The 25,281-nt window shown below is 32.8% G+C and overlaps 1 protein-coding gene and 1 long non-coding RNA gene across 18 annotated transcripts in view; one reads left to right on the top strand and one right to left on the bottom strand.

Annotated features, from left to right (window-relative positions):
• The window catches only part of LOC106623431 (uncharacterized), a 65,484-nt gene that overhangs the window by 21,158 nt on the left and 19,045 nt on the right, over nt 1-25,281 (bottom strand). Inside the window, exons 1-8 of one of the 17 annotated variants that reach the window (XM_036375510.2) lie at nt 15,693-15,767; nt 14,108-14,268; nt 11,656-11,776; nt 11,236-11,385; nt 10,986-11,158; nt 7,244-7,399; nt 7,071-7,189; nt 6,223-6,349 (exon numbers count right to left, since the gene is read on the bottom strand). In XM_036375510.2, coding sequence (XP_036231403.2) covers nt 6,223-6,349; nt 7,071-7,189; nt 7,244-7,399; nt 10,986-11,158; nt 11,236-11,385; nt 11,656-11,776; nt 14,108-14,204 — 943 coding nt within the window. In that variant the 5' untranslated portion in view covers nt 14,205-14,268; nt 15,693-15,767. Of the gene's footprint in view, nt 1-6,222; nt 6,350-7,070; nt 7,190-7,243; nt 7,400-10,985; nt 11,159-11,235; nt 11,386-11,655; nt 11,777-14,107; nt 14,426-15,157; nt 15,437-15,521; nt 15,586-15,692; nt 15,851-15,969; nt 16,089-18,692; nt 19,106-19,165; nt 19,647-21,346; nt 21,690-22,166; nt 22,458-22,558; nt 22,667-22,741; nt 22,819-25,281 lie in introns of those variants that run through there. The other 16 variants (XR_011395097.1, XM_070106338.1, XM_036375553.2 and 13 more) reach the window with 16 other exon arrangements.
• On the top strand, nt 1,329-5,052 carry LOC118683227 (uncharacterized). The gene is made up of 3 exons (XR_004979154.2): nt 1,329-1,865; nt 2,557-3,061; nt 3,274-5,052. It is a non-coding gene; the product is annotated as an uncharacterized lncRNA (long non-coding RNA).

The raw sequence follows: 25,281 nt of genomic DNA, 5'->3' as shown, positions 1-25,281 counted from the left end.
AAATTAATTCAATCAGCCCTTCCATTTTTTTCTCCACAATATTTCCTATATACTGATTTCCGACTTTTCACCTGACTGCAAACCGTTAAGATTGGTCAAAATGTGTGATATTTCAATGAAATTAAGTGGACAAGTTAGTTATAAAATTATATTAATGGTTTGGCGCTAACCAGCGGCGGATTTATCAGCAGGCTGAGTAAGCTGTAGCCTAGGGCGGCAAATTTTGGTCGAAAATTTTTTATTTCGATTTTCGGAATAAAAAAAATTCAATTTTGTACAGAGAAGACAAGTTGTAAAAATTTTACAGAAATTAAAGTCTAACAAAAATTAAAAAATAAATATACAGTACTCCAGACAATATAGTAAATACTTTAACGTCTATTTATAAACAGTTGCTAAACGCTTTATGAAATATCCACAAATCATTATGAACTTTCATTAGCATTGAAATTAAGATACTTTACATATTTTGTTCATTAATAATTACTATAAGTTTTCCTTTATGCACAGAGAAAAAACGATTTACTTGAATTAAATAAAAAATTATCTTTTAATTCCTTTTCTTGATCGAAGTAAACTTTTTTTCCTTGATTCAAGTATTTTTTCTTTGTCTGAGAAACTTTACATTCTTGCTCTAATAAACTTGTGTCTTGGCTCAAGTAAATTTTCTCGTCAATAATATTTTTGCCTCAGCTTAAGAATTTTTGTCGGAAGAAAATAAAATTTTTAATTTTCAAAAATGTTATTGTTTGGGCTTTCAGAAGTTAGCAAATTAATGCTATTTGCTCTTGAAAAGAATTTAACGTCCGTCGGGATCGAACCCACGATTTCTCTGTATGAAGCAGAGTCGCACGCCACTGCGTTAAATCGACAATGCTCAGTGATGTGTTTTTTTCATCTAGATAAATTTAAACTGAGGCTTCACTTACTTACTTTAATCCTTTCACTTTTAGAGTTTGGGGCGGGGGACTACTTAAAGATCAAGAAAGGAATTTTCTTGGTTAAAGGGTAATCTTACTTGCCGGTAGCAAGTAAATTCTTGTTTAAGAATTATAAACTTCATACCAGAAATTAACATTTGATTTAAGAATTTAATTTCAAAAGGATATATATTTGGCACAAGAGATTTTGGTCTTCCAACTCAATCTCAAAAACTTTCTTGAGTCAAGAATTTTTATTTACAGCTAAAAAATTTTTTTTATCTGTGCACCTAAAATTATTAATATTATTGTACTAACACAATTTTATTATCATGTTATATCGATGATTTAATTGACAAATTATTGAATCAAATTTCAAAAAGTTCTTTTTTATTTGTAAAAAATATGGATTAATTTTTGTTTTAATATAAAATCAGTTTGATATGTGGACAATTGCTATTTGACAACGTGAAACGGAACTCTATGAAAAATGAAGTTAGGCAGTTCGGAAATTAGAAAATCGTTACATTTTACCGCTTAACTATTTCATTTGTATTATGTTATCGCGTAGTCGTAGATGGATTATAACGCCAAAACATGATCGTTCAGTAATTAAAAAGTGACAGGCCGAATGATATCACGAGTGCGGCGCAATAGGGTTACGGCGTTAGTTTAAGCGAGATTCCGTTGAATATATTCGATGCGTCGATGTTTTGAGCTCGAGAGCAAGAGAAGCAGATATAGAGCGACAATACATCCATTTATTGCATTTAAGTGAAAAAAAGGAAAGTCACTTCGGATGTTTGTGTCTTACAGTTTTTAATATTCCGTATTGATATTAATATTCCAGAAGCTAATCATTTTAGTTGTTAACTATAATTTTTCAGTGGACTCGTAAATAATTTTATAAAATAACATCACTGGTGGGTACGATACAAATTCAATGTAAGTATATAAAAGAATTTTAATGTTTACGATAGTAAACGTAGCGAAACAGTAAATTTTACTTAATAACCAAAGTGTATACAAAATTCAAAATTTTTGTCTTATAACTATCTGTTCTGCTTTTATTAGGTAAGTATTTAAAGTAAAAAACCTGAACAAAGAATACTGGTAATAAATGATAGTGTAAAAAAACTAAAAAAATACGCTTTAAAGGAATTTGTGCACCACTTCCCATAAAGCTCTTCCCTACCATCTTGTTTATAAAATTTAATGCTTATGGAGCATTTATTTCGTCAGTTATCGCACTTTTAGTATATTTTAAAATAACTGTTATATAGGGAGTGGGCGGGGTTATTTTATGATTTTGCCCATTTTCACAGCGTATGAAAGGGCTAAAAGGGCTTCCTCTCAGAAAATTTGGTTGAGTTAGTTTTAGCGGTTTGGAAGATATACTTGTATATACATTACACCATTTAGTAGGCGGGGTTACGCCCACCTTTTAAATAATGGGAAACTGTTGCCAAATTATTCCATTGTCATCGGTCCTTTACACGTCTGCAAAGTTTCAAGTTGATCTGACTTCTGGAAACCGGTGAAAATTGAGCTCTAAGATTCCATTGCATACATACAACCCAAACTAATAAAAGCATATTAAATTACGTACAGAAAACGATACTTTTAATTGTTTCAGTTCTTGAATCAAAAATTGTCAGAATGAGTGATGGGGGAAAGCGACTTAGTGGGGCCGAGTACAGTAAAAGTGCAGAAATTAAATAAAGAAGTACAGAAGGAAGTCATCCGACAAACAGTATATACTGACAATTTTTAAAAAAATGAAAGTAAAAGCAGTATTTTGAGTGTGGAAACTTCAAACATAAGTCTTAATACAATACAATCTGAAGAAGATGAGACCGAAGCGGAATCATCTGTAAGGCCAAGAATTGAAGATTCGTCTCAGAACCAAACGTCAAGTCAGAACGACGTCGAATTAGTATAAACAATCAAAAGTCTAAATAAAGATCCCACGCTATGGATAATTGACAATAACTTGAGGGAAATGATCGCAAGGTACGGCTTTGATCAAAATAAATCTTGTGACTTCACTAAAAGTGAAAGAATATATGCGGATCAGCGTCGTTTTTTGCCAATATCTTCTAAAGAAAAATGAGAAGTAATGAAGTGAAAGATCGAAATTGGTTAGTATATTCTGAAAGTAACAGATCTGTATATTGTGGTCCGTGTTTGGCATTTGGTCCATTGGAGTGTAGAACCCAATTTGAGAACGGAGGATTCAATGACTAGAAAATTACAGATCATCGAGTAGCTCAGCATGAAAACTCTGCGCGTCATAAATCTAGTATTCTTGGTTTCTTCTAAGATTGATGACCGACTTAATAATTTATTGCAGGTCCAGATTGATGAAGAAATAACTTACTGGAGAAACGTTCTAATGAGAGTTGTTGCTGTCGTGAAGTGATTATGTTCAAGAGGTCTCGCTTTTAAAGGGGAAAATGAAAAATTTGGAGATCCACATAATGAAAATTATTGTATGGATTTGGACCTATTACCGGAATTCTATCCTTTTATGGCTCATCATATTGAACGGTTTGGAAATCAAGGATCGGGGAGTACCAGTTACTTATCAAGGACCACTTGCGATGAATTTATTCTCTTGATAGGTCAGAAAGTTTTAAAGAAGATTGGAGACGAAATAAAAAAAACTAAATATTTTTCCCTAATCATCAATTCAACACCACATATAGCCCACATATATCAATTCACGCTCGTTATTAGATACGTTTTGGATTCTGGTAAACCAAGTGAAAGATTTCTCAAAATTTGGCCGTCAGTAGGACATAAAGTTGAAGAAATCTATTTTGCCGTTACTTTAAAACTAAAAACACTGGGTATAAATACTGAAGACTGTCGCAGACAGTCATATGATAATGCCGCGAACATGTCTGGTGTGTACAATGGCTTGCAACCGAAAACTCGCGACCAAGCACCTTTGGCCTTTTACGTGCCTTGTTCTGCTCATTCTTTAAATCTAGTAGCAACTACAGCTGCTGAATCGACTACTTGTCGCTTTTTCATATTGTTACAGGAAATCTACGTCTTATTTGTAAGCTCCACACAAGCTGGAAAAAATTAATGAATCAAATCGGCAAAAACAAAAGCGTTAAAAGAGTAATTTTGACATGTTGTTCAGCTATCCTCGCATGCAAACGTTTGAAAGAATCTTGGCATGAAGTTCTTACAACTTTGGAATTAATCAAGGATGAATGCACCGAAAAGCTTGTGACACGACAAGAAGCGGCAGGGATATTTTCGAATTTGCAAAAACTGGAAACGGCAGTAATGGTTGCTGTATGAAAGGTTTTTCTTGAGAGAATAAACAAAGTGAATGTTCAAATTCAGACTTCTAATATAAATTTGATCTCTTTACGAATCACTTCGTAAGTTTTTCATAGTTGAACGAGAGAGTTTTAAGTATTTTGAAGATAAGGCAATGGAATTGAGTGTATCAAAACAATATACAAAAGAGATGGGAAAACGACAACCAAAAATAAACAAGAGATTTGATGAAACTCCCGAATATGATATTCGAATGGCTGCAAGTGATCACTTCAGGGTTAACACATTTCCCGTTCTCATAGATAGACTCATATCCGAATTAGCAAAGCAGCAAAAGGCTTACGGATTTAACGAGAAATTTTAATTTCTTACTAAAATGAATGAGTTGTCACCATCAAGTCTGACAGAAAAAGACTTTTGGAAGAAACATATCATAATGATTTAAAAACAGACTTAGTTCAGGAATGGGTACACTTTTAAGCCTACCTGTCCTCTGAAAGAATTTTAAAAAGGATCATTGAAAAGTCTGTCTTCGTTCATGCGACAACAAAATTTAAAAAATATTTATCCAAACTTGAATATGGGATATGGCACTTCGTATTGCTTTATGGACACCAGCAAAAAATTGTTCTGGTTAGAGAAGTTTTTCCTGCTTGAAGAGAGTCAAGAATTATCTACGATCGACTTTAAGTCAAGAAAAGCTAAACACTTTGCTCTTTTATGCATACTTGTAAAGTCAGAACTAATCAACAAGATTTCATTCGACGACATAATCAATGATTTTGCGAATTCAAAGTCCCGCAGAAAGTTATTGTAATGCTTTTATGATTTAACCTCATTTTTAATACTAACAGATAATTAAAAAAGTAGAATTATAATTCTGTTTTTAGATTGTAATTGTAATAAAAAATATTCATCAACGTTCTTGGAGCGTATATTTGTTTTGTAAGCTTTTTTCATATAATGTAAGTATTTATTATATAGTTTCAAGACATACCTTAAATTTTCTTAAAAGAAGTACATGGTTGAAATTTTCTTTGCTTAAAATGATATTTCTTCATAATTATTAAATGTGAAAAAAATCAAGAATTTGATATCGTACCTTAGTTTTTAAGTCATAAAGTGATTATTTTATAGATAGAAAGTATGATGTATGAAAAATTAAACTAAGAAATCGAATTTTAGAGGTAGTAGGGACGGCAAAAATTGAAAAGCCTACAGGCGGCAAATTTGTAAATCCGCCACTGGCGCTAACTATAAATGAAATCGGTCTTGGTTTGAACCTCATATCCTTAATATAATGAATTTCAATTCTTTGGTTGACGTTTTTCATATCAACTCAATATATTAAAGTTAGCTTTTTCCGTTGAGTATATATCATTTGACGATGATTTAGTTTAATACTTTATTGTAATGTTAAATATTATTCATATAAACATTTAGATATCATGATGTGGTTTTATAGCAAACACGAATGATATATTTATTCTCTCATATATGCAATATAAATAATTTTGAGAATATTCCGGTCGGATTGCAGGAAATGTCGATAAAATTACGCGAGATTATATCAAATAACATTTTGTCATTCGGTAATAAAAATTAGTGATATCGGGATGTACCTTCCCATATGAAGCATTACTACGATGAGTTTCATAGGTATGTTGATCTTAATATTAGTATTTCGGATACAAACAAATATATTGTTTAAGCTAATAAGAAATAAAATGTGATTGTAATCGACTTACAATTTAAAATCTTTTTCATCACCTCTATTAGATTGTAATCTAATTTCCACCCCTACTATTCCGCAAATTGCGAGAATATGTAATATTCGGCTTCGAATACTAATACCTATATATTTATAAATATATTCTTTCAGAGTTCTTAGGTGAAACACACGACCTAATAGGCGGGGCATTTTGGTAATAGCGTTAAGTATATTTTATCATAATAATATGATGTATACCCATTCAATGCTTTAGTATACATATATACTTACCTAATTTATTAAAGTATTCACTAACTTGATAGCAGACTCGTGACCTTCGTAATTCTGAAGACGCGGAATCTTTATAAAAGTTCATTAAGTCCTTGATTGCTATTATTGAATTATATAGTCCTTCCCACTAATCAGATAGGAATGTTAATTATATGTATATACAAGTTTACTTATAAGTACAATATATGTGAATGTATTAAATACGTGATTATGACTGAGCCTACAATATCCTTAGTGGTCCCAATCGTTGCTTCCTTCATTAGATTAAGGCAATCTCAAAACAAAGGGCCGCTCTGTCAAAAATGTTGTTTAGTACCAAACTACTCGGCGAGATGGACTATAAACTGTCGGTGTTGCTCAATGTCATTTTACACAGTCCTTTGTCAAGAATTAACTTTAGAAACTATCGCAAATCATATATAGTTATAAAGAAACTTACTCAAACTAAATGTATTAGAGAGTAAAAAGCAGATGGGGTGTTTACAACCAAATTAAATTACATTAAATTATATATGACCAGTTAAGATCTGATTCGAGCGGAAATTCTTCGAAAAATATACTAGCTTAAAAAAACAGAAAGGAATTGAAACTATGGAAGGATGACATGTAATAGCCTTACGATGTCGTGTCTTAAATTTTTTTCTTAACTCCCGAAGAGAATTTATGGATTCTACACAAGCACATCAGCCACTCAATTATCGAAGCTATGTTGCTCGCGCAATTAAAATACAATTTAATAAAAAAAGGTTTACCGATGTAAGTACACTAAACTGTAGAAAACACATAAACTTTTTTTTATTAACTTCATATATAAAATAATCATTATTCTTAATAAAATATGTACTTACATCGTCTAATGAGAATATTTCATAATTGTAATGACTTGCATTATTACTTAGAATATACTGCCCTCCTTTTTTAGATACAGCAAGAAAGGCACTAAAATTTCGTGAAAACGATCGAAATACTTTAAGAAAAATATATTATGTTAGTGTATGTATATAAATTGCAGTACACTTACGATCATCATACAATAATGTATTGTCGAAAATTGGTTCGATAAACGTTTCTATAAAATCTTCGAACATTTCTCCGTTGGCGATTGAAAGTTTCCTCGCTTTTGTTGTTTCAGGGTAAAGATCTGTCAAAGATGCTATAAATATACGGATAGATATATCTATTAGAGTACTTGAGACTATCTGCCAAATTAAGCAAGATAACAGCCATAATTTAAAACGAAAAATAACACTTCTTACGAACTTTGTGATGATTTTTGTTTATGTTGGTGTACCCTCTTTAATAATATGCCATATAATAATTTTGTTTCAATCACGTGCATTTTTTTGTGACAGCTACATATTCATTTCCAACCTTATATACGGGCGGTATAAGCACTAAATTAAGATACTACACTGTTAATTGGTAGAGGAGCTCACACTAGCAAAAGACCCCTGTGGGCTAAAAGTGGCGTGGTAAATGGTTTAATGTACATATCTTTCATACCGCTCAATCGAAATCCACCAACTTTGCTGAAAAAAAATTTTATTTTTGGCATTTCTTCATACATTATGAAAATGGGCAAAATCAGATAATACCATGTTCATTCCCCATATAACGGTTGTGTTGAAAACTACAAAAAGTGTGATAACTTACTGAATAAATGCGCCACAACCAAGATGGTATCAATGAATTTATCAAAATAAAGCTTTGCACAAATAGTGTCGTCAAGTTATTTCATCATATGCCCAACAATTGTTGAAATCTGATCATAATTTTACAAAGACCCAAAGACATCAAATATGAGGACCCAAGTGCGTGTAACTGATTTTTTACCGAATATTTCGGTTAATCTGTTAGGTCTATTATTGAAATGCGTAGAGAATATTTTTCTGATGACATCCATACAACTTGTGAGAGTATAAAATGTTAGGTTACACCCGAACTTAACCCTTTCTTACTATAACTACAATTATACGACTGTATAACTATTGCATTCGACTAACTTACATCATATATACGTTTGTTACATCGTAAACATGCAGTTTTTTTCACGCCATTAAATGAACAGCGATATTTAAATTACATAGTGTCGAGCTGCCGATGGCAGTGGGTTTGAATATCTGAAAGAAAAATTTCGAAATTGAGCAAGGCAAAAATTAAAGTGAGAATAATTGTAGGTTCACAAATACGGCAACTGCTAGCGGATAAAACCTGTGAATAAAAACAGAATGATCAGGAAAAACTTGCTTGGATCGTTGTCCAAAATTTTCGAGAAATCATGAATCGGAAAACTTTAGAGACTTAATAAATGGACTTATAATGTCATATAAAAGAGTTGTAATGTGTTTCTAAATTCATTTCCGGCATTTAGATGCTGTGATTGACGAACAAGACGAGAGGCTCCATCAAGACATTTCCTTAATGGAGAAGCGCTATCATCAAGGGAATTAAGATGATGTCTGCACTTTTTATGAAAATATTGGTTTTGATGTCACAAGAAAACCAGATAATTGTTTTTTCATTCACATATTATTGTTAAGTGGCCCTGGTTTTCTTGTGACAAAAAAGTTAAAATTTTGTTAACAAGTGGTAATGTTATCAAACATGAGGATTCGGGTTCAGGTATGGAGAAAAACATAAATGGAGAGCAAGTAAGGAAGGGCTAAGCTCGGGAACATCCGAACATTTCATACTCATGCAACTGGCAAAGATCAAAGCCAACGAAATACTTTTAGATGCATGAGGTTTGCTAGAATAACGAAAGTCTGGGTAATTTGTGGAGCAATTCTACATATTTTTGGCATTAGACTAGAGGATTTCCAATATTTTATATTCAGCCAATTTTACTAAGATATCTTACTTACTTGCTGATATATGCGATATAAAGTCAGCCGGAAGTTCGAAAACCTTTCTATTAGAATATACGGGCTAAGGGAATTATTGCCCGATTCAACCTCTTTTTGACATACAGACATATTTTTATCAGGAAAGGATTCTCTCCGAATTACTATAATATGTCTCATAGATTGACCGATATTTTTAATAAAAAGTTCGCTGTGAGAACTGGAGTACATATATTTGGTACTGGCTTGAACAGTTTTGGTCCGATTATGATAATTTTTAATCATGAACTGGCAAACATATTCAATAATCTTGCAGTCATTGAACAAACAACATCATATGTTTTCATTGTGTTGAAAATGTCAAATTTTGTATTTAATTTTTTGTTTCTATTGAAAGAAAAGAGCTGCAGAGTTGCATCGAATGCTTGCCAACATATGGTGATCATGCTCTATCATAAACAACATGCAAAAGATGGTTTCAACGGTTCAGAGATGATTTTGATGTGAGAAATGAAGAACGTGGAAGACTACCAAAAAGGTTTGAAGACGCCGAACTGCAAGCAATATTGGATGAAGATGAAACTTTGAGTCAAAAGCAAACGGCAGCCATGTTAAATGGTGCACAATATACAATTTCAAACCGTTTGAAGACTTCAAAAGTGTGGGAAATGGGTGCCACATGAATTGAATGAAAGACAAATGGTAAACCAAAAAAACACTTTTGAAATTTCGCCTGTTTTTGTCACTGGCAATGAATAATGGATTTGGTAAGAAGGCAATACTCTGTGTTTGGTGGGATCAGAAGGGTGTATTTCATGAGCTTCTAAAACCTCGTAAAACTCTTAATACTTATCACTACAGACAACAAATTATCAATTTGAACAAGGCAGAAGATACGGCAAAGTAATTTTGTTACACGACAATGCACTTGCACACAAAGCAAAATCGATTCAGGATACAATCAAAGTACTTGGCTGGGAGCTGGTACCACACCCAGACTTGGCACATTCCGACTACCATTTGCTTTCATCGATGGGACACGCATTGGCTGAGCAGCACTCCGATTCCTAGGCAGAAATCGAAAATTGGGTGTCTGATTGATTTGTTTTAAAAACCGAACATTTCTATTGACATGGTATCCACAAATTTCCAGAAAGGCAGTTAAACTGTGTAAAAAGCAATAGTCAATACAGTTTTAATAAATTTTTTTTTTACTTTCCCATTCAAAATTAGTATTTCATTTTCAAAAAAAAAAAAAATGATTTCATACCGGTACACCTGGTATATTAAAACCATTGGATGGCGGGGCCACGCCCATTTCAAAATTATTAGCCTACAGTTGCTCCTTGCTACTGCGAACCCATGTGCTAAATTACAGTTTTACATCTTTATTTAGCGCTTAGTTATGGTACTTCACCACGTTTCATTACGATGTCTTAATTTTTACTCAAGTTAAAGCTTGCACATGCGGACTGACAGACCGACAGACAGTCAACCGGATTTCAACTCGTCTCTACACCATTAACTTATATACATAAGCCTATATAAATATATCTCAATTGGTTTGATACAAACAATCGTTAGGTGGACAGGACTATTATACTCTATAGCAACATGTTGCAAGAGCATAAAAATGGGAATTTTGAACTGTTGCGGCATTAGAAGTATACATATATTTCCAAAACTAAATTAATTATTTGCATCTGACAAGTCGAATTAAGATATAAACAAGGTGTACTTATGGAATTTGGTATAATAAAATTTACACAACAGTCTTCAACTTGCCAGAACTAGCTGGAGAGTAGCGAACAACGAACTGCTATAACTCTAATAGACTATTAGAGACGAGTATAAGGATACAAAAGCTATGTCAAGGATTACCTTACAATTATTAATTATTTTGTTCAAATAGCAACTCACGAGAATTCCTGCATCCATTCATTGAATCATTTCTTAAATTTTCAAAATTGTTGTCAAGAATTTCGATTATACGTTGCATTATCACAGCATCTTCGGTACTTGAATCATTCTTCGGCTTCTTATATAATTTTTTCAGATGATAAAGGTTTGTGAAAGTACTGAAAAGGAAGAGCCTATTGATGATATGAAATATGGAGAAGGTAAGTAATAAGTTATTTCGAGGAAAATTTCAAAATTGTCCAACACTTACGCTAATAATATGAGCGACAACAGAAGCAGTGAAGTTAGCAATAAAGTGCATAATTTTGGGTTTCTACTTAGCTCTGGTTTATATTTGTCTCGGTTGCAATACCACACTAAGAAAACAATCCTGAAAGTAAAGGATAAGCTTTGCAGCATACTAGTTCATTTCATGAAATACCGAAACCATCAAAATATGTTTTAAAAATTTTACTTGTAATCATCGTTTGAATGAACTAATTTTCTATATTCCGGTATCGGAAAGTAAAGTTAAAAAAAGTAAACTATTAGCTAAAACAAAGAAGTAAATAAGCATTATAATAATAAAACTAGTATTATATATAAAATATTGGATAAGAAGCGGTGGTTTGATTTGATTATAAAGCTAACTAATGCTACCTTAATTATTTCTTACAAGTGGATTACTTACGTTAGTAAAAATGTTAAAACACATAAAACAGCCAGTACTATAAGAATGTAGAATGAAGTGAATAAAGCGGTAAAATCTTGTTTCTTTGTTTTCGGACCATACTCATCTCCTTCCATGTATCCTATGAAGTAATACAATATAATATATGTAGATAATGCGCCTTGAACACGTATGGAAGTTCTATTTACAAAGGCAAACTTTTTCTCTCATACATATACGAAATAAAATTGTACTAAATATTTGAATATTGTCAAAACTTCTATATGAAAATGGATTAGAGAAATTTAAAAATTGTTCATATATAATGCAAGTATTATACTCAAGATATTCGCGACAACGTCGCAAGATGTTTAATTTAATATAATGTATTTAACTAATTTTTATTGGCCGATTATGTTGGATGTAAGGTGTTTTTAATGAATATAAAATTATTGTAAATATAATATATAGAACAAGTAAGGAAGAGCTAAGTTCGGGTGCAACCGAATATTTCATACTCTTTCAACTTGCTAGGATCAAAGCCAGGGAAATACCTTCAGGTGCATATATGGTTTGTTAGAACAAAGAAAATCAATATACAAGTATGTAGTATCTGATAGTTTGGGTAATTTCTGATTAAACTTGATATATATTCGGCACTAATCTATAGTATATCCAATATTATACTTCCTGTAAACTTTTCTAAGGTATCTTACTTATTTGCTGAAATATGCGATACAAATTCAGCCAGTTGTTCGAAAATAATTCTATTAGGTATATGGGGGCTAAAGGAATTATTGACCCAATAAAACATATTTTTGACATACAGGCATATTATAATATTATCAGAAAAGGATTATCTTCAAATTTCTATAACATATTTCACAGATTGACCGATATTTTAGATAAAATCCTCGCTGTAGGAACTGGGGTCCACATATTCAATACATGGGGGGTGCAATAGTTTTATTCCGATGTAGGCAATTTTTGGTAATAAGGTCGCCCAACGCAAAGGCACCGAGACATTCATTGGTTGATTTGCATACTGGAGAGTGAAAGAATCAGATGGAATTTAATATTGTGTTATATGGGAAGTAGGCGTGGTTTTAGTTCCATTTCGCCCATTTTCGCACTATAACAGAAATACCTATGAGAAAAGTGTCACGTATCGAATTTGGTTGGAATCGGTTAAGCAGATCCCAATATATGGGTTTTAACCTCAAAGTGGACGATGCCACGCCCACTGTCTAATTTTTAGGGGTTCCTCTCGCGAAATGTTGCTACAGATATAAATGGGTTTGTTCACCTAACGGTTGTTTGTATCACCTAAAACTATTCGAGTTAGCTATAGGGTTATCTATATATAATATAAATGATCAGAATGAAGAGACGAGTTGAAACCCGAAGAACGAGTTGACTGTCTGTCCGTTCGTGCAAGCTGTAACTTGAGTAAAAATAAATGGGCGTAATCGGACCGCTGACACGCCCACAAAACGCCATTAATCAGAAACAAATAAATTGCCATAACTTAGCTCCACAAAAAGATACAAGACTGTTATTTGTTATATGTATATGATCACATTAGGGAGGGGCATCTGTAGTTTAATTTTTTAAATGAGCGTCGTCCCGCCCCCTAATAAATTTAATGTGCATATCTCCTAAACCGCTCAAGCTATAATAACAAAATTCACTGAGAACAAAATTTTTACCTCTATCGACAGTGTGAAAATGGGTGAAACCGGGTGGCAACCCCGCCCACTCCCCATATAACGGTACTGTTAAAAACTCCTAATAGCTTGATAAGTCAAGCACTAAATACGCCAGAGACATTAAAATTTATCTCTGGGATGGTATGAGATGTTTTATAGGAACCGTGTTCAAAATCAGACAGTGGGCGTGGCACTGGCAATTTATATAAAATCAATTATAAGCGTATACAACAAAACACAAGAACGGTTTCTCATAATTTGAGTAAATTTTAGTTTGCAAATTGCTCTTATTAATTTCACAGTGAATGTAAATAACTGAGGCAACTTCTAATTATTAAAATATATAAAGAAATCTCAAACGAGTATACCATTTGACTTTGCGAGAGTAGAAAATGTTCGGTTACATCCGAACTTAGCCTTTTCTTACATGTTTCATAACAAAATTATAAGTCCATCACTTCTACAACCTTTCATTTGTCCAATAGCATGGAGGAACATTTTATAAATGGAAGTTAAAAAGTAAACTACTATTGAAATGAGTTCGACAACGATTGTCGGCACAAATATTTCGCATTCGAATGTCGAAGTATATTATCCAGCTCCGGCTTTTTTCATTCCCACTTTTACGGTCGCTAGTTTTTCAATGAGTATGCTAGTTAAAATTCCGACTGTGCTTGTGTGACTAGCAGACTAACAGAGAAGGCTTAGAATAGCGATGGTTCTGAAAGTAGTCACCTAAAACTTTAAAAATAATATAATCTTACCCTCTGGTAATTTGTTAGTGCCAAAACCATTCAAAAATAATTGTGTCAACCCTTTAAATATCGGCTTCGGTAAACAATTCTGAGTGTCCGAGGGCATAACTCTTGCAATATACGTATTTCAGTTAAAAAATATTGAGGATCCCAAGCAATTTCGCAGTATTCTTGAATTTATTTTAAAATATATAATTTTTAAAACTTCGATAGTTAATATATTTCTATATATATAAACGTTTTGAATTTAGTAATGATAAAGTTTTTATAAATGATTTGTTAGAAGAAAATCCCGCACAAAATATTGTCGTGAAAATTTTATCTGAAAATAATGAAATGCTACTTTTTTCAATGCTCACACATTTCAGATATCATTTTAACATTCAATCAGAGAGCAACATGTGAAACGTAATTGAAAAGAACACTCAAGCTGTGTGTACATACATACTTGCACAAACTGTTTTCTTATACGAGTATAAGCAAGCTGAAGCAAAGCGTTTTTATAAACTGAATTCGAACTTGTCGCTCAAAAATACGTACTTACTGATATAGCTGCAATTGCTTTCACAAGATTTTATAATTTTTGGTAGTCATACCTTAAACACGAACATACCTCCGCGAAATAGAAACCACCAGTTTAGCCAGAATGTATTTTTCGAATAAATAAACAATTTTTAGTATCATTTTTGCCCTAATATGATTATTTAGACGAAAAAATACCAAACCTCTCTCGACAAAGTTATCGCACAACGGTTACGTTTGAAACGACATGGTACATATGGTATATATATAGGTTTCAACAAGTGCACAATCAAGGAAAATTTATTCCTTATCTTTTCTCTAAAATTGTACTATGAATTTCATTTAATACTTTAGCTATCCATTGAAAAGTCAAATGAACGTATGGATCCTTTATCAGTTTATGTTCAACAGATTTGTGGGATGTGAGGTCTAATGAAAGGTTAAAGTCCCATTTTTAAATAATCCATGCTTTACTTTGGTAATATAATAAAAACTTGTTTTGACAACCTCTGTTGTGCTGTTTTAGACTCCGGCCAATTAATTTTTTTGGATGAAAGTACCAAAGCAAATAATTAATGGTATATTTCGTGAACATTATGACATACAGGTTTAATAAAGGTTTTCTGGCCTAAAATTAAGAGAATGACGAAACAAACATAAACAAATTGAGTTGGAATATAATGAGGCTTGATGAAATGTCAACAAACGTTCTTGGTTTCTATTCAACTGAATAACTTTGTTGGAGTGCTCCACTGTAGAGTTTTTGACAAGATAGCAAAGCTTAAAAAGCGCGCCGAGAAGTGTCTAACGAAGCGCCTATGTTAGGTAAGAAATAAAGAGAAATACATATAAATATATTTTTTAGCAATTCTAAACAATAATTTATCAATATAAATATTACAAATTCTAAATATATTTTTCGTTTTCGGCTTGTTGTGCTCTTTTACCAGATTTTTTATTTTCACCTTAAAATATAACAATTATATAAAGAAAAGATGGGCAAATAATGTTGAATAGAATAGTATGGTCAGTGTAACGTAGTAGGTATGTAAATAAGAGCATATGTACTTACGAATCACTTAAATGCTTCCAGATTAATTGATTTTCTTAACTTTGTAGTTAACACGGGGATTTTCCTGTAGAGAGTTTATTACATGCTTTGGTAGTGTTATAGCTGGCAATACTATTGAATGGGCCAATTCATCGCTATCATCGCTTTCTCCATCTCTTCTGGAAAATTAAGTTTGATTAATAAAATTACTAGATATATGATATATTAACGCGAGTTTAAAGATCGGGAAATATTATCATCTTCCTTTATAATATGTGCATATACAGTTTATTATTACCTTGAAATCATACAATCATCTTCGCTACATTTGACGAACAGACACAGTAAGCATGGCAATAGCAGGAGAGCCAAAAGTGTGCCCAATAGGAATAAAATACTGCCAACCCATACACCGTTCTACAAATATGTATTTAAAATTGGAATTATTAAGTGAGATAATTTAAATTAGTTAAAGTTAAGACTATATACTTTGGTATTTTAAAAGAGAAATACCGTTATATGGAAATTTTAATAGGTAGTCTTTTTTAATTCCATGAAGGTTTCTAAGTTTTAGTCATATTTTCTTATATCCCATTTTGTAATACACATCCATGACGTGACTTTTAAGTATTGATATAAACTAGTCTATTGAACGTTTTATACTATTGTTGAAAGTTTTATAATGCCAGTCGCTTAAAATCTATATCCATCTATGGCTAAAATCGCTAAATGATGATTTTCGATTATTTTTTAGTTTTAATTAAATTAAAAAATTTTCGCATATAATTTGAAGAGGTGAAACATAACGTTCTTAATGATCAAAAAAATACCCACAAATTTTCAAATCTGACTACAGAAAACGCGCAATAGACCTAGTTAGTCTGACTTTTAGCATACTAATAAAGGTCAAAATTCGATTGTGAACATTGTCACACAGTTTTATGCGAGAATTCAGTTGCATCTTGATTTTGATATTGCACTAGATAAGCATAAAGTATGAAATTTACTAAAAACACGTAAGGAAGGGCTAAGTTCGGGTGTAACCGAACATTTTATACTCTTGCAACTTGCAAGGATATTAAAAAATGTTGCAAAACAATTCAATATTCATTATTCGAAGAAATTGTAAATGGATTACAATCAAATTTTGTATTTTATTAAGGTATATTTAGGTCACAGACTCACTTCGTTTATGACTATATTTTTCTTCCCGTCAGCTAAAATTGTAAAAACATCTTCAACTGATATATATGGGATCTAAACTCAACTGAAGAAACTAAATTTAATGTAACGAGTTGAGTTAAAATCGTCAACCAGAGGAGCGCAATTCATTATTTTAGAGATATACAAGTCTGTACATAAGTTTTGGACTTATGTCTAGACCAATTTCGTTCATATTCCCACACAATTTTTAAGAAAACTTGTTCATTTAATTTTGTTTAAGTATCTCATATTTGACATTGCTGAGGTATATTTGAGATGATATTTTCAAGCAATTTTATAAATACTAAGGTGCACAGCGGTCGAAATTCGAACAATAGAAAATACAATTTATTAGCAATGTGAATAGTATTTAAATTTTATTGAAGAATTTAAACAAAATATGAATAAAATCTAAAATAAGTTGTAGAAAACAAATTACAAAACAAACAGTTAACTAATCTATTACCACACTCCACGTATAAGATGACAACGAAAATAACAATAGAACAAGTAAGGAAGGGCTAAATTCGGATGTAACCGAACATTTTATACTCTCGCAAAGTCAAATGGTATACTCGTTTGAGATTTCTTTGTGGATTGACTGATATTTTCGGTAGAAGGTCCACTATAGGCACTGGGGTTCACATATTTAGTACTTAGGGGCTTGAACAGTTTTGGTTCGATTTAGACCATTTTTGGTCACAAGGTGGCATACTTTAAACGTATTATTCATGCACAGTTTTACCCTGATATAATCATTGTTGCTTGATATGCATAGTGGAAAGTGAAAGAATCAGATGGAATTGAAAATGGTGTTATATGGGAAATAGGCGTGGTTGTAGTCCGATTTCGCCCATTTTCGCAGCATAGAAATATGAAAAGAACGTTATGCACCGAATTTGGTTGAAATCGGTTAAGCAGATACTAAGATATGGGTTTTCACCTAAAAATGGGCGGTGCCACGCCCACCGACTAATTTTGAACGCGGTTCCTATAAAGTCATCTCATACCATCCCAGAGATAAAATTTAATGTCTGTGGCGTGTTTAGTGCTTGGTTTATCGCGCTTTTAGTATTTTTTAACAGTACCGTTATATGAGGAGTGGGCGGGCTTGTCACCCGATTTCACCCACTTTCACACCGTCAATAGAGGTGCTAAAAGCATTTGTGCCCAGTGAATTTGGTTAACATAGCTTTAGCAGTTTAGGAGATATGCACATTAAACTTACTAGGGGCGGGACCACGCCCACTTTTTAAAAAAAAATTTAACTGCAGATGTCCCTCCCTAATGTGATCCTTTGGACCAAATAACAGTCTTGTATCTTATTGCGGAGCTTAGGTATGACAATTTATTAATGGCGTTTTGTGGGCGTGGCAGTGGTCCGATCGGTACCAAGAAACATGTGTACCAAGTTTCATGAAGATATCTCAAGTTTTACTCAAGTTACAGCTTGCACGGACGGACGGACAGACAGTCACCCGGATTTCAACTCGTCTCTTCATCCTGATCATTTATAAATACATAATCCTATATCTAACTCGATAAGTTTTAGGTTATACAAACAACCGTTACTGAACAAAACTATTATACTCTGTAGCATCAAGTTGCATTTTTATCTGTTTCAATATCAATTTAAAGAGATGAAGTACAGATGGCGCTATTCTATAACGCCAACTCTTACACCGAGAGTGATGAATTTTTAAATCTAAAACCTTACGTAATACAAAATTCACTACCCTCCCTGCTCATGGTAAGAAGTTATAAGATTCATAAACACCCCCCCTCCCTAAACGCCTTACATAATTTATAAATGCTATCTTAGAATATTACCTCAGCGCCATCTACCATTCGAACCTGCAACTCAAATATATTTTTGAATATCTGACACAACTGCAGCACAGTCTGCCGGAATTCTGTGTAAAACGTTTTAACATCAACAACAATTTAAAAAATAAATAAATTCATTGGTAAAACATTATCTAGTTGATCAAATTGGGAATCTAAATCATCCTCGACGCCCCTTGAACTCACACAAAAAATTTTATCAAAATCGGTCCAGCCGTCTAGGAGGAGTTCAGTGACATACACACGCACAGAAGAAGTATATATATAAAGATTATCGTGCTAAATCATTTCTTCTGTTTCTAGTTTTTGCTTAAATCTTCCTTGAATGAACAATCGAATCAAATCGGTCAATTTGAATTTGTTGTCGTATGTGGCCACGTAGGTATCTGCGAAAGGATGCCAAAATAATTAGTATAGGATATTGATGAATTGTTTGAATGAAATACCAATGAAGTCTCGAACTGATGCGCCATTTTGAAATCTTTTCAACAAAAAAGTTATCGGCATAGGAATCCGCAATTTCAGCATAGGAATCCGCAAATACAGCACCTTATCCTGAAGAAATTCAACATTCTGATACAATTGATCGCGTTCATTCCCTAACAGAATTTAGCTTGTATTGCAACACTCAAAGTCCAAACACAATTAAAAATGAAAAACAATCGCAACCACAAATCCGCCGTAAACAATAAACGTTACACAATTGTTCGATATATGTATTTGCCACTTATACAGAACAGCGATTTCTGTAACGCGCCACCGCGCTTGTAGTTGTGTAGTCGCCGAATTTGCGCCAACGCATTTTTACCTGTGATCCAGTTGTGCCGTTCTACATGTTTTCTCCTTTCCAACGGTATACATTTTATTTATATATGTTAACGGTAACACAGTCAAAAAGGGAACATAAACATAAGATATAACTCACACCTGAAAGACATAAGGTTGATAAAAATAACGAAAATAAATATATATAGAATTTGGGAGTTGCGGTAATTCGTAGACTAAATTCACATATTTTTTAAACTGCTTATATAGTATATCCAGTATTATACGTTCAGTTAATTTTGCTAAGATATCTTACACATTGACTGTTATCTTGTACTTGTATATGGTATATGGCATACGGCCAACCAGAAATTTGAAATTCTTATATAAGGTATGTGAGAGATAAGGGTAATATTGACACGATTTTATAAATTTTGGGCAATACAACATACTATTAACATAATAAAATGTTCGCAGAGTTTCATTAAGGTACTTCACTTACCATCACCAAGATACATGGAGTAAAATCAACCGGATGTTTGAATATTCTGTGATTAGTTATATGAGGGCTAGGTCAAGTTTTCACCCGATTTTACTTATTTTTGGCATTGAGGTAACTTACATATTGGCTGATGTGTGCGATATAAAGTTACCCGGAAGTTCGAAACTCTTTATATTAGGTATATGGGGCTAAGGGAAATATTGACCCGATTCAACCCATTTTTAACGCTCAGACATTCATCATTAGGAAAGCATTCTCTCAGAGTTTAATATTATATGTATATCTCACACATTGACTGATATTTTCGTTAAAATGTTAACTGTAGGCACTGGGGTCCACATATTCGGTACCTAGAGGCCTGAACAGTTTTGGTTCGATTTGAACAGTTTTTGGTTAGGGACTTTCTAATTATATTAATTGGTGTTTTATTTGTGCACTGGAATGTAAAAAAATCAGATATAATTTAAAATTGCGTTATATGGGTAGTAGCCGTGGCTGTAATCCGATTTCCTCCGTTTTCGCACTCTAAGATGGCAATATTGTAAGAATGCTATGTAGTAAATTTGGTTGAGATTCACCTAAAAGTGAGCGGTGCCCACCGTCCAAATTTGATACCCGCTCCTATAAAGCCCTCTTGTGCTAACCTGGGTGTATAATTTAGTGTCTCTGACGTTATTGATTTATCACACTCCTCGTAGTTTTTAACAAAATCGGTACATGGGGAGTGGGCGGGATTATCATCCGATTTTACCTATTTTCACACTATCGTAAGGGTTGAAAATATTTGTTGCGTTCAAATTTGGGTGATATAGCTTTATTGGTTTGAGGGAGATACATTAAACTTATTACGGGGCGGGCCACTCCCACTTTTTAAATATTTTCAAACCACGAGTGCCCCTCCTTAATTAGATTCGTAGTGCCGAATTTGTGTTCTGTATTTTAATTAACGGCTTAGTTATAGCATCTTATACGTTTTCGATTAATGCCGTTTTGTTTGCGAGGTAGTGGACCGATAATGCCCATCTACGTACACGTTCTTAGTTTTGTGCCAAGGAACATGTGTACCAAGTTGCAATAAGATATCTTAATTTTTACTCAAGTTACAGCTTGCACGGACGGATAGATATCCGGATTCAACTCGTCTCATCATCCTGATTATTTATATATAACATAATATATATACTCTGTAGAAACATGTTGCAAGAGTATAAATATGTTATGAACCCTTCTCTCCATTTATAAATGTCGCTATATATTTCATGTTCAATACATTTGAATAATTTGTCGGTATGTCCTCTCGAAAGGAAGTAAATTTGAATTAATTGCATTATATAGTTTTGTATTGTGTGTCTGTACTTACCAATATGTACGATTCACAGTTACAGAACTCGTTTTGTTTTGTCCTTGCAGAGCTAAGCATAACATCACAGGGTCCAAGCACTTGCTTAAGCTTGTTTTCAGAATTTGTTTTAAACGCAATTACATCCTCAACGATGTGTGAGATTTCTCTTCCATATGCCTCACAAGAGCGAACAGTAGTTTCACACAACGAATTTGATTCATCGTAGGCAGCTTGTAACGATTTGGAAAATTGTTTACCCGCTTTATAACCAGTAGTGCACCGTGTATAGTCTTCTGGAGGCAGCTTTGAAACTTCTGTCCCTTTTTTTGCCATATCCAAAAGGCAAAGCGTTCTATTTTTACTTTAATTTGATTAAACAGAAATAGTAACAATGGTGATTATAATATAAAAACTAAGTAAGGAAGATTATACTATTGTATATACAGTCACAATTTGGAGGAATCACAACATAGACTTCAGACTTGGCTATTAGACAAAATTTTGAATTGGCTGATATCTTATTAGCCTAAATTATTTAATTGGTTTCATCCTTAATTATAAGTGCAAGAGTTTGAAAATTAGTAGAAAATAATATTCGAAAATGCGGGTATCAATCAGGTTGATATCCAGATTTTATCGGTACCAACATATACTCGAATATACGGATAGTCAATATCTTTGCTAACATCTTACGCTTATCATAATGTGATCTTATTCCAAATAAGGATACTATAAAATAATGTACTACTATCTGTAGTCGCAGTCTTAATTTAAAATTTCCGAAAAATTCAATTATATGTGGGATATATCTAATATGAGGTTTCTCTTTCTTGCTTACTTATTGGCTATACTCTTGTCAATGATGAGATCTAGCCACGATTGGTTTAATGCGTCATATTCACAAAAATTTTTTTTTGGATAATTCTTTTCATATTCAAGCACTTTTTTTATACATTCCCGATCCAAAATGGTGCAAGTGTCCTTGCAATCGTCAATTATTTCAGTTTCATCGATGGTATCCCATTCAGATAAACTGATTATCCAATGATTGTCTGTCAATAAATTGTATACATTCTGATTGTCCGTGCATTGCTTGTGCATCGAATAAATGAAACTATCCGCTTTTATTCTGTAAAGATACGTTAAACGTGTAAATATACATAATATAGAACTGTAACCATAAAGGTGAAAGTATGATAAATGGAGCTATCGCAGTGCGAGATCATGTACCTTGTACTATCTTTACACAATCCATTATAATCAATAACTCCATAGAAGAAATGGAAAAACGTAACGAAAGCCATGAGAATGAAAGCCAATGTAAGAATTATAAAGATACTGAAATCGTCAGGTGGGGAAAACATAATACAAGAAAATTTTAGAAATTATTGAAATATTGTTTGTGGGACTTACAATATGAGAGGTTTGATCATAGTTTTAAATTTTAAACACAAACTGCACAATAGAAGTATTAGAAAAAGGACAAGAACCTGCAAATAGATGAGAACATTTACTTTTAAAAAATTCAGTTAAGAGTTGAAAATTTTAAAACATATCAATAAAAACGCTGCGCAAGGTTTCTTCTAGGCACGATAGTATGATCGATCGATATTAATATCGATAGAAATTGTGTTTCGCAACAAAAGTCCATCGCTATCGCTGTATGTCGAGCACAACAATAGCAAACATTGACTTTTTATGCTCCAGCAACATGTTGCTACAGAGCATAATATTGTAGTTTTGTTTACCTAACGGTTGTTTGTATCTTTAAAACTAATCGAGATAGATATAGGGTTATATATTATACTAGCTATTTCCGCGTCTGTGCTCGCATTGAATCCCTTAAATAAATATTAAAGATTATTAAACATATTGTATGTACACGAATACCATAATGCTATTATCAACTTGGTGGTGGTGGTATTTTTTTGATTTACGTTTTTGATGCATTTTTGTTTTCTTACATTTTAAAATTTTTCGACAAACAATCATATCTGCCAAACTTTTTTTTTTCAAAAATTAAAATTTTAAAATTTATTTTTCAAACAGATATGATCTTCCAAAATAATTTTTTTAACCATCCGTAAAAATTTTATATATATTTTAATAAAAAGTATCCTATGTTGATTCTGATACCTCCAAGAGTATGTGTTCCTAGTTTCATGATGATCGGTTAAGTAGTTTTTGCGTGAAAGCGTAACAAACAAACGGACTTTCGCATTTATAATATTAGTATAGATATTATTATTATATATATATATATGTATTATAAGTAGGGATTTATAAATGAGCAGGATGACGAGACAAGTTTAAATCTGAGTGACTGACTAAAATACAAAACCGTAATTTGGTACACACAATCGCGATGATGAGAGGGCACCTGTAGTTTGAAACTTTTTTCAAAGTGGGCGTGGCTCCTCCCCCTAATAGGTTTAATGTATATACATACACTTCAAACCATTCAAGCTATATCTGTCAAATTTGCACAGGACATATTATTTTGACACCTCTTGCGACAGCATGAAAATAGGTGAAATCGGATGACAAATACAACCACTCCCTATTTAACGGTTTGGTTACTACTACTACTGAAACTGCGGTAATAACGAAATGCGTCAGAAACATAAAATTTTGTGCCTTAGATGATATAAAAAGGCTTTATAGGAGCAGGGGTCAAAATTGGACAATGGGCATGATACAGCCCACATTTAGTTGAAACCACATATCACCGAACCTACTCCATCCATTTCAACCAAATTATGTGTATAAAATTACTTTGACATTCCCATGTTACAGTGTGAAAATGGGCGAAATTAGACAGTAATTACGCTTACTTCCCATATAACATAACTTTAAATTCCATCTGATTTTTTTCATTTTCAAGTATACAAATGAAGCACTAATTAATAAATCGGGATAAAATTAGCACGAATATTTCTTGTGATGTATGTCCCCATAGGTTTAAAAATTTTCAAAAGTAAAAGTTTTCGGAATTTTCGATGTTTGTAATTTTCCGAAAGCTTGCTGTTAAAGATATTTTTGATAGTGGTTTAAAATTTTTAATTCAATTAAGCGAGTGCAATATTAAAAAATTGATGTGTGTTTTTTAGACATTTTTAAGAGCATCAATATTTTAAAGAACGGGAGGTAGAAATACGCCCACTTTTTAATTTTATTTATGCTTAATACATTTGTGTGCGTACTAATAATCCAACCTCAATATTTTTTTACAGCTATATCTTAAGGAAATTCTCTATACCACTGCTAAATCATCCAACGTACATTCTATTTATATATACATACATATGTATTCATACTTCGGTGTCCGTTTCGGCCCAAGATGATTTTTTTTTACAAATGCACCCTTAAATTTCAGTCTTTGCCCTAAAAAACAGGATCCATCGTAAAGAAGCTCCTTATTTTCAATTTTAACCCGTGCCTAAATCATTTTACTTTTTCCGTACATTTAACATGACATTTTTTATCCTCTCGCAACATGTTGCTACAGAGTATAATAGTTTTGTTCACCTAACGGTTGTTTGTATCACCTAAAACTAATCGAGTTAGATATAGGGTTATGTATATATAAATGATCAGGATGAAGAGACTAGTTGAAATCCGGGTGACTGTCTGTCCGTCCGTCCGTCCGTCCGTCCGTGCAAGCTGTAACTTGAGTAAAAATTGAGATATCTTTATGAAACTTGGTGCACATGTTTCTTGGTACAGTAAGACGGTTGGTATTGCAGATGGGCGTAATCGGACCACTGCCACGCCTACAAAACGCCATTAATCAAAAACAAATAAATTGTCATAACTAAGCTCCGCAATAAGATACAAGACTGTTATTTGGTACACGAGATCACATTAGGGAGGGGCATCTGCAGTTAAAAGTTTTTTTTTAAAGGGCGTGGTCTCGCCCCTAATAGGTTTAATGTGCATATCTCCTAAACTAC

Source organism: Bactrocera oleae, chromosome 3 (genome assembly GCF_042242935.1).
Source record: "Bactrocera oleae isolate idBacOlea1 chromosome 3, idBacOlea1, whole genome shotgun sequence".
Classification (NCBI taxonomy): Eukaryota; Metazoa; Arthropoda; class Insecta; order Diptera; family Tephritidae; genus Bactrocera; species Bactrocera oleae.
Note: the sequence above shows the minus strand (reverse complement) of the source record. Positions and strands in the feature narration are given on the sequence as shown.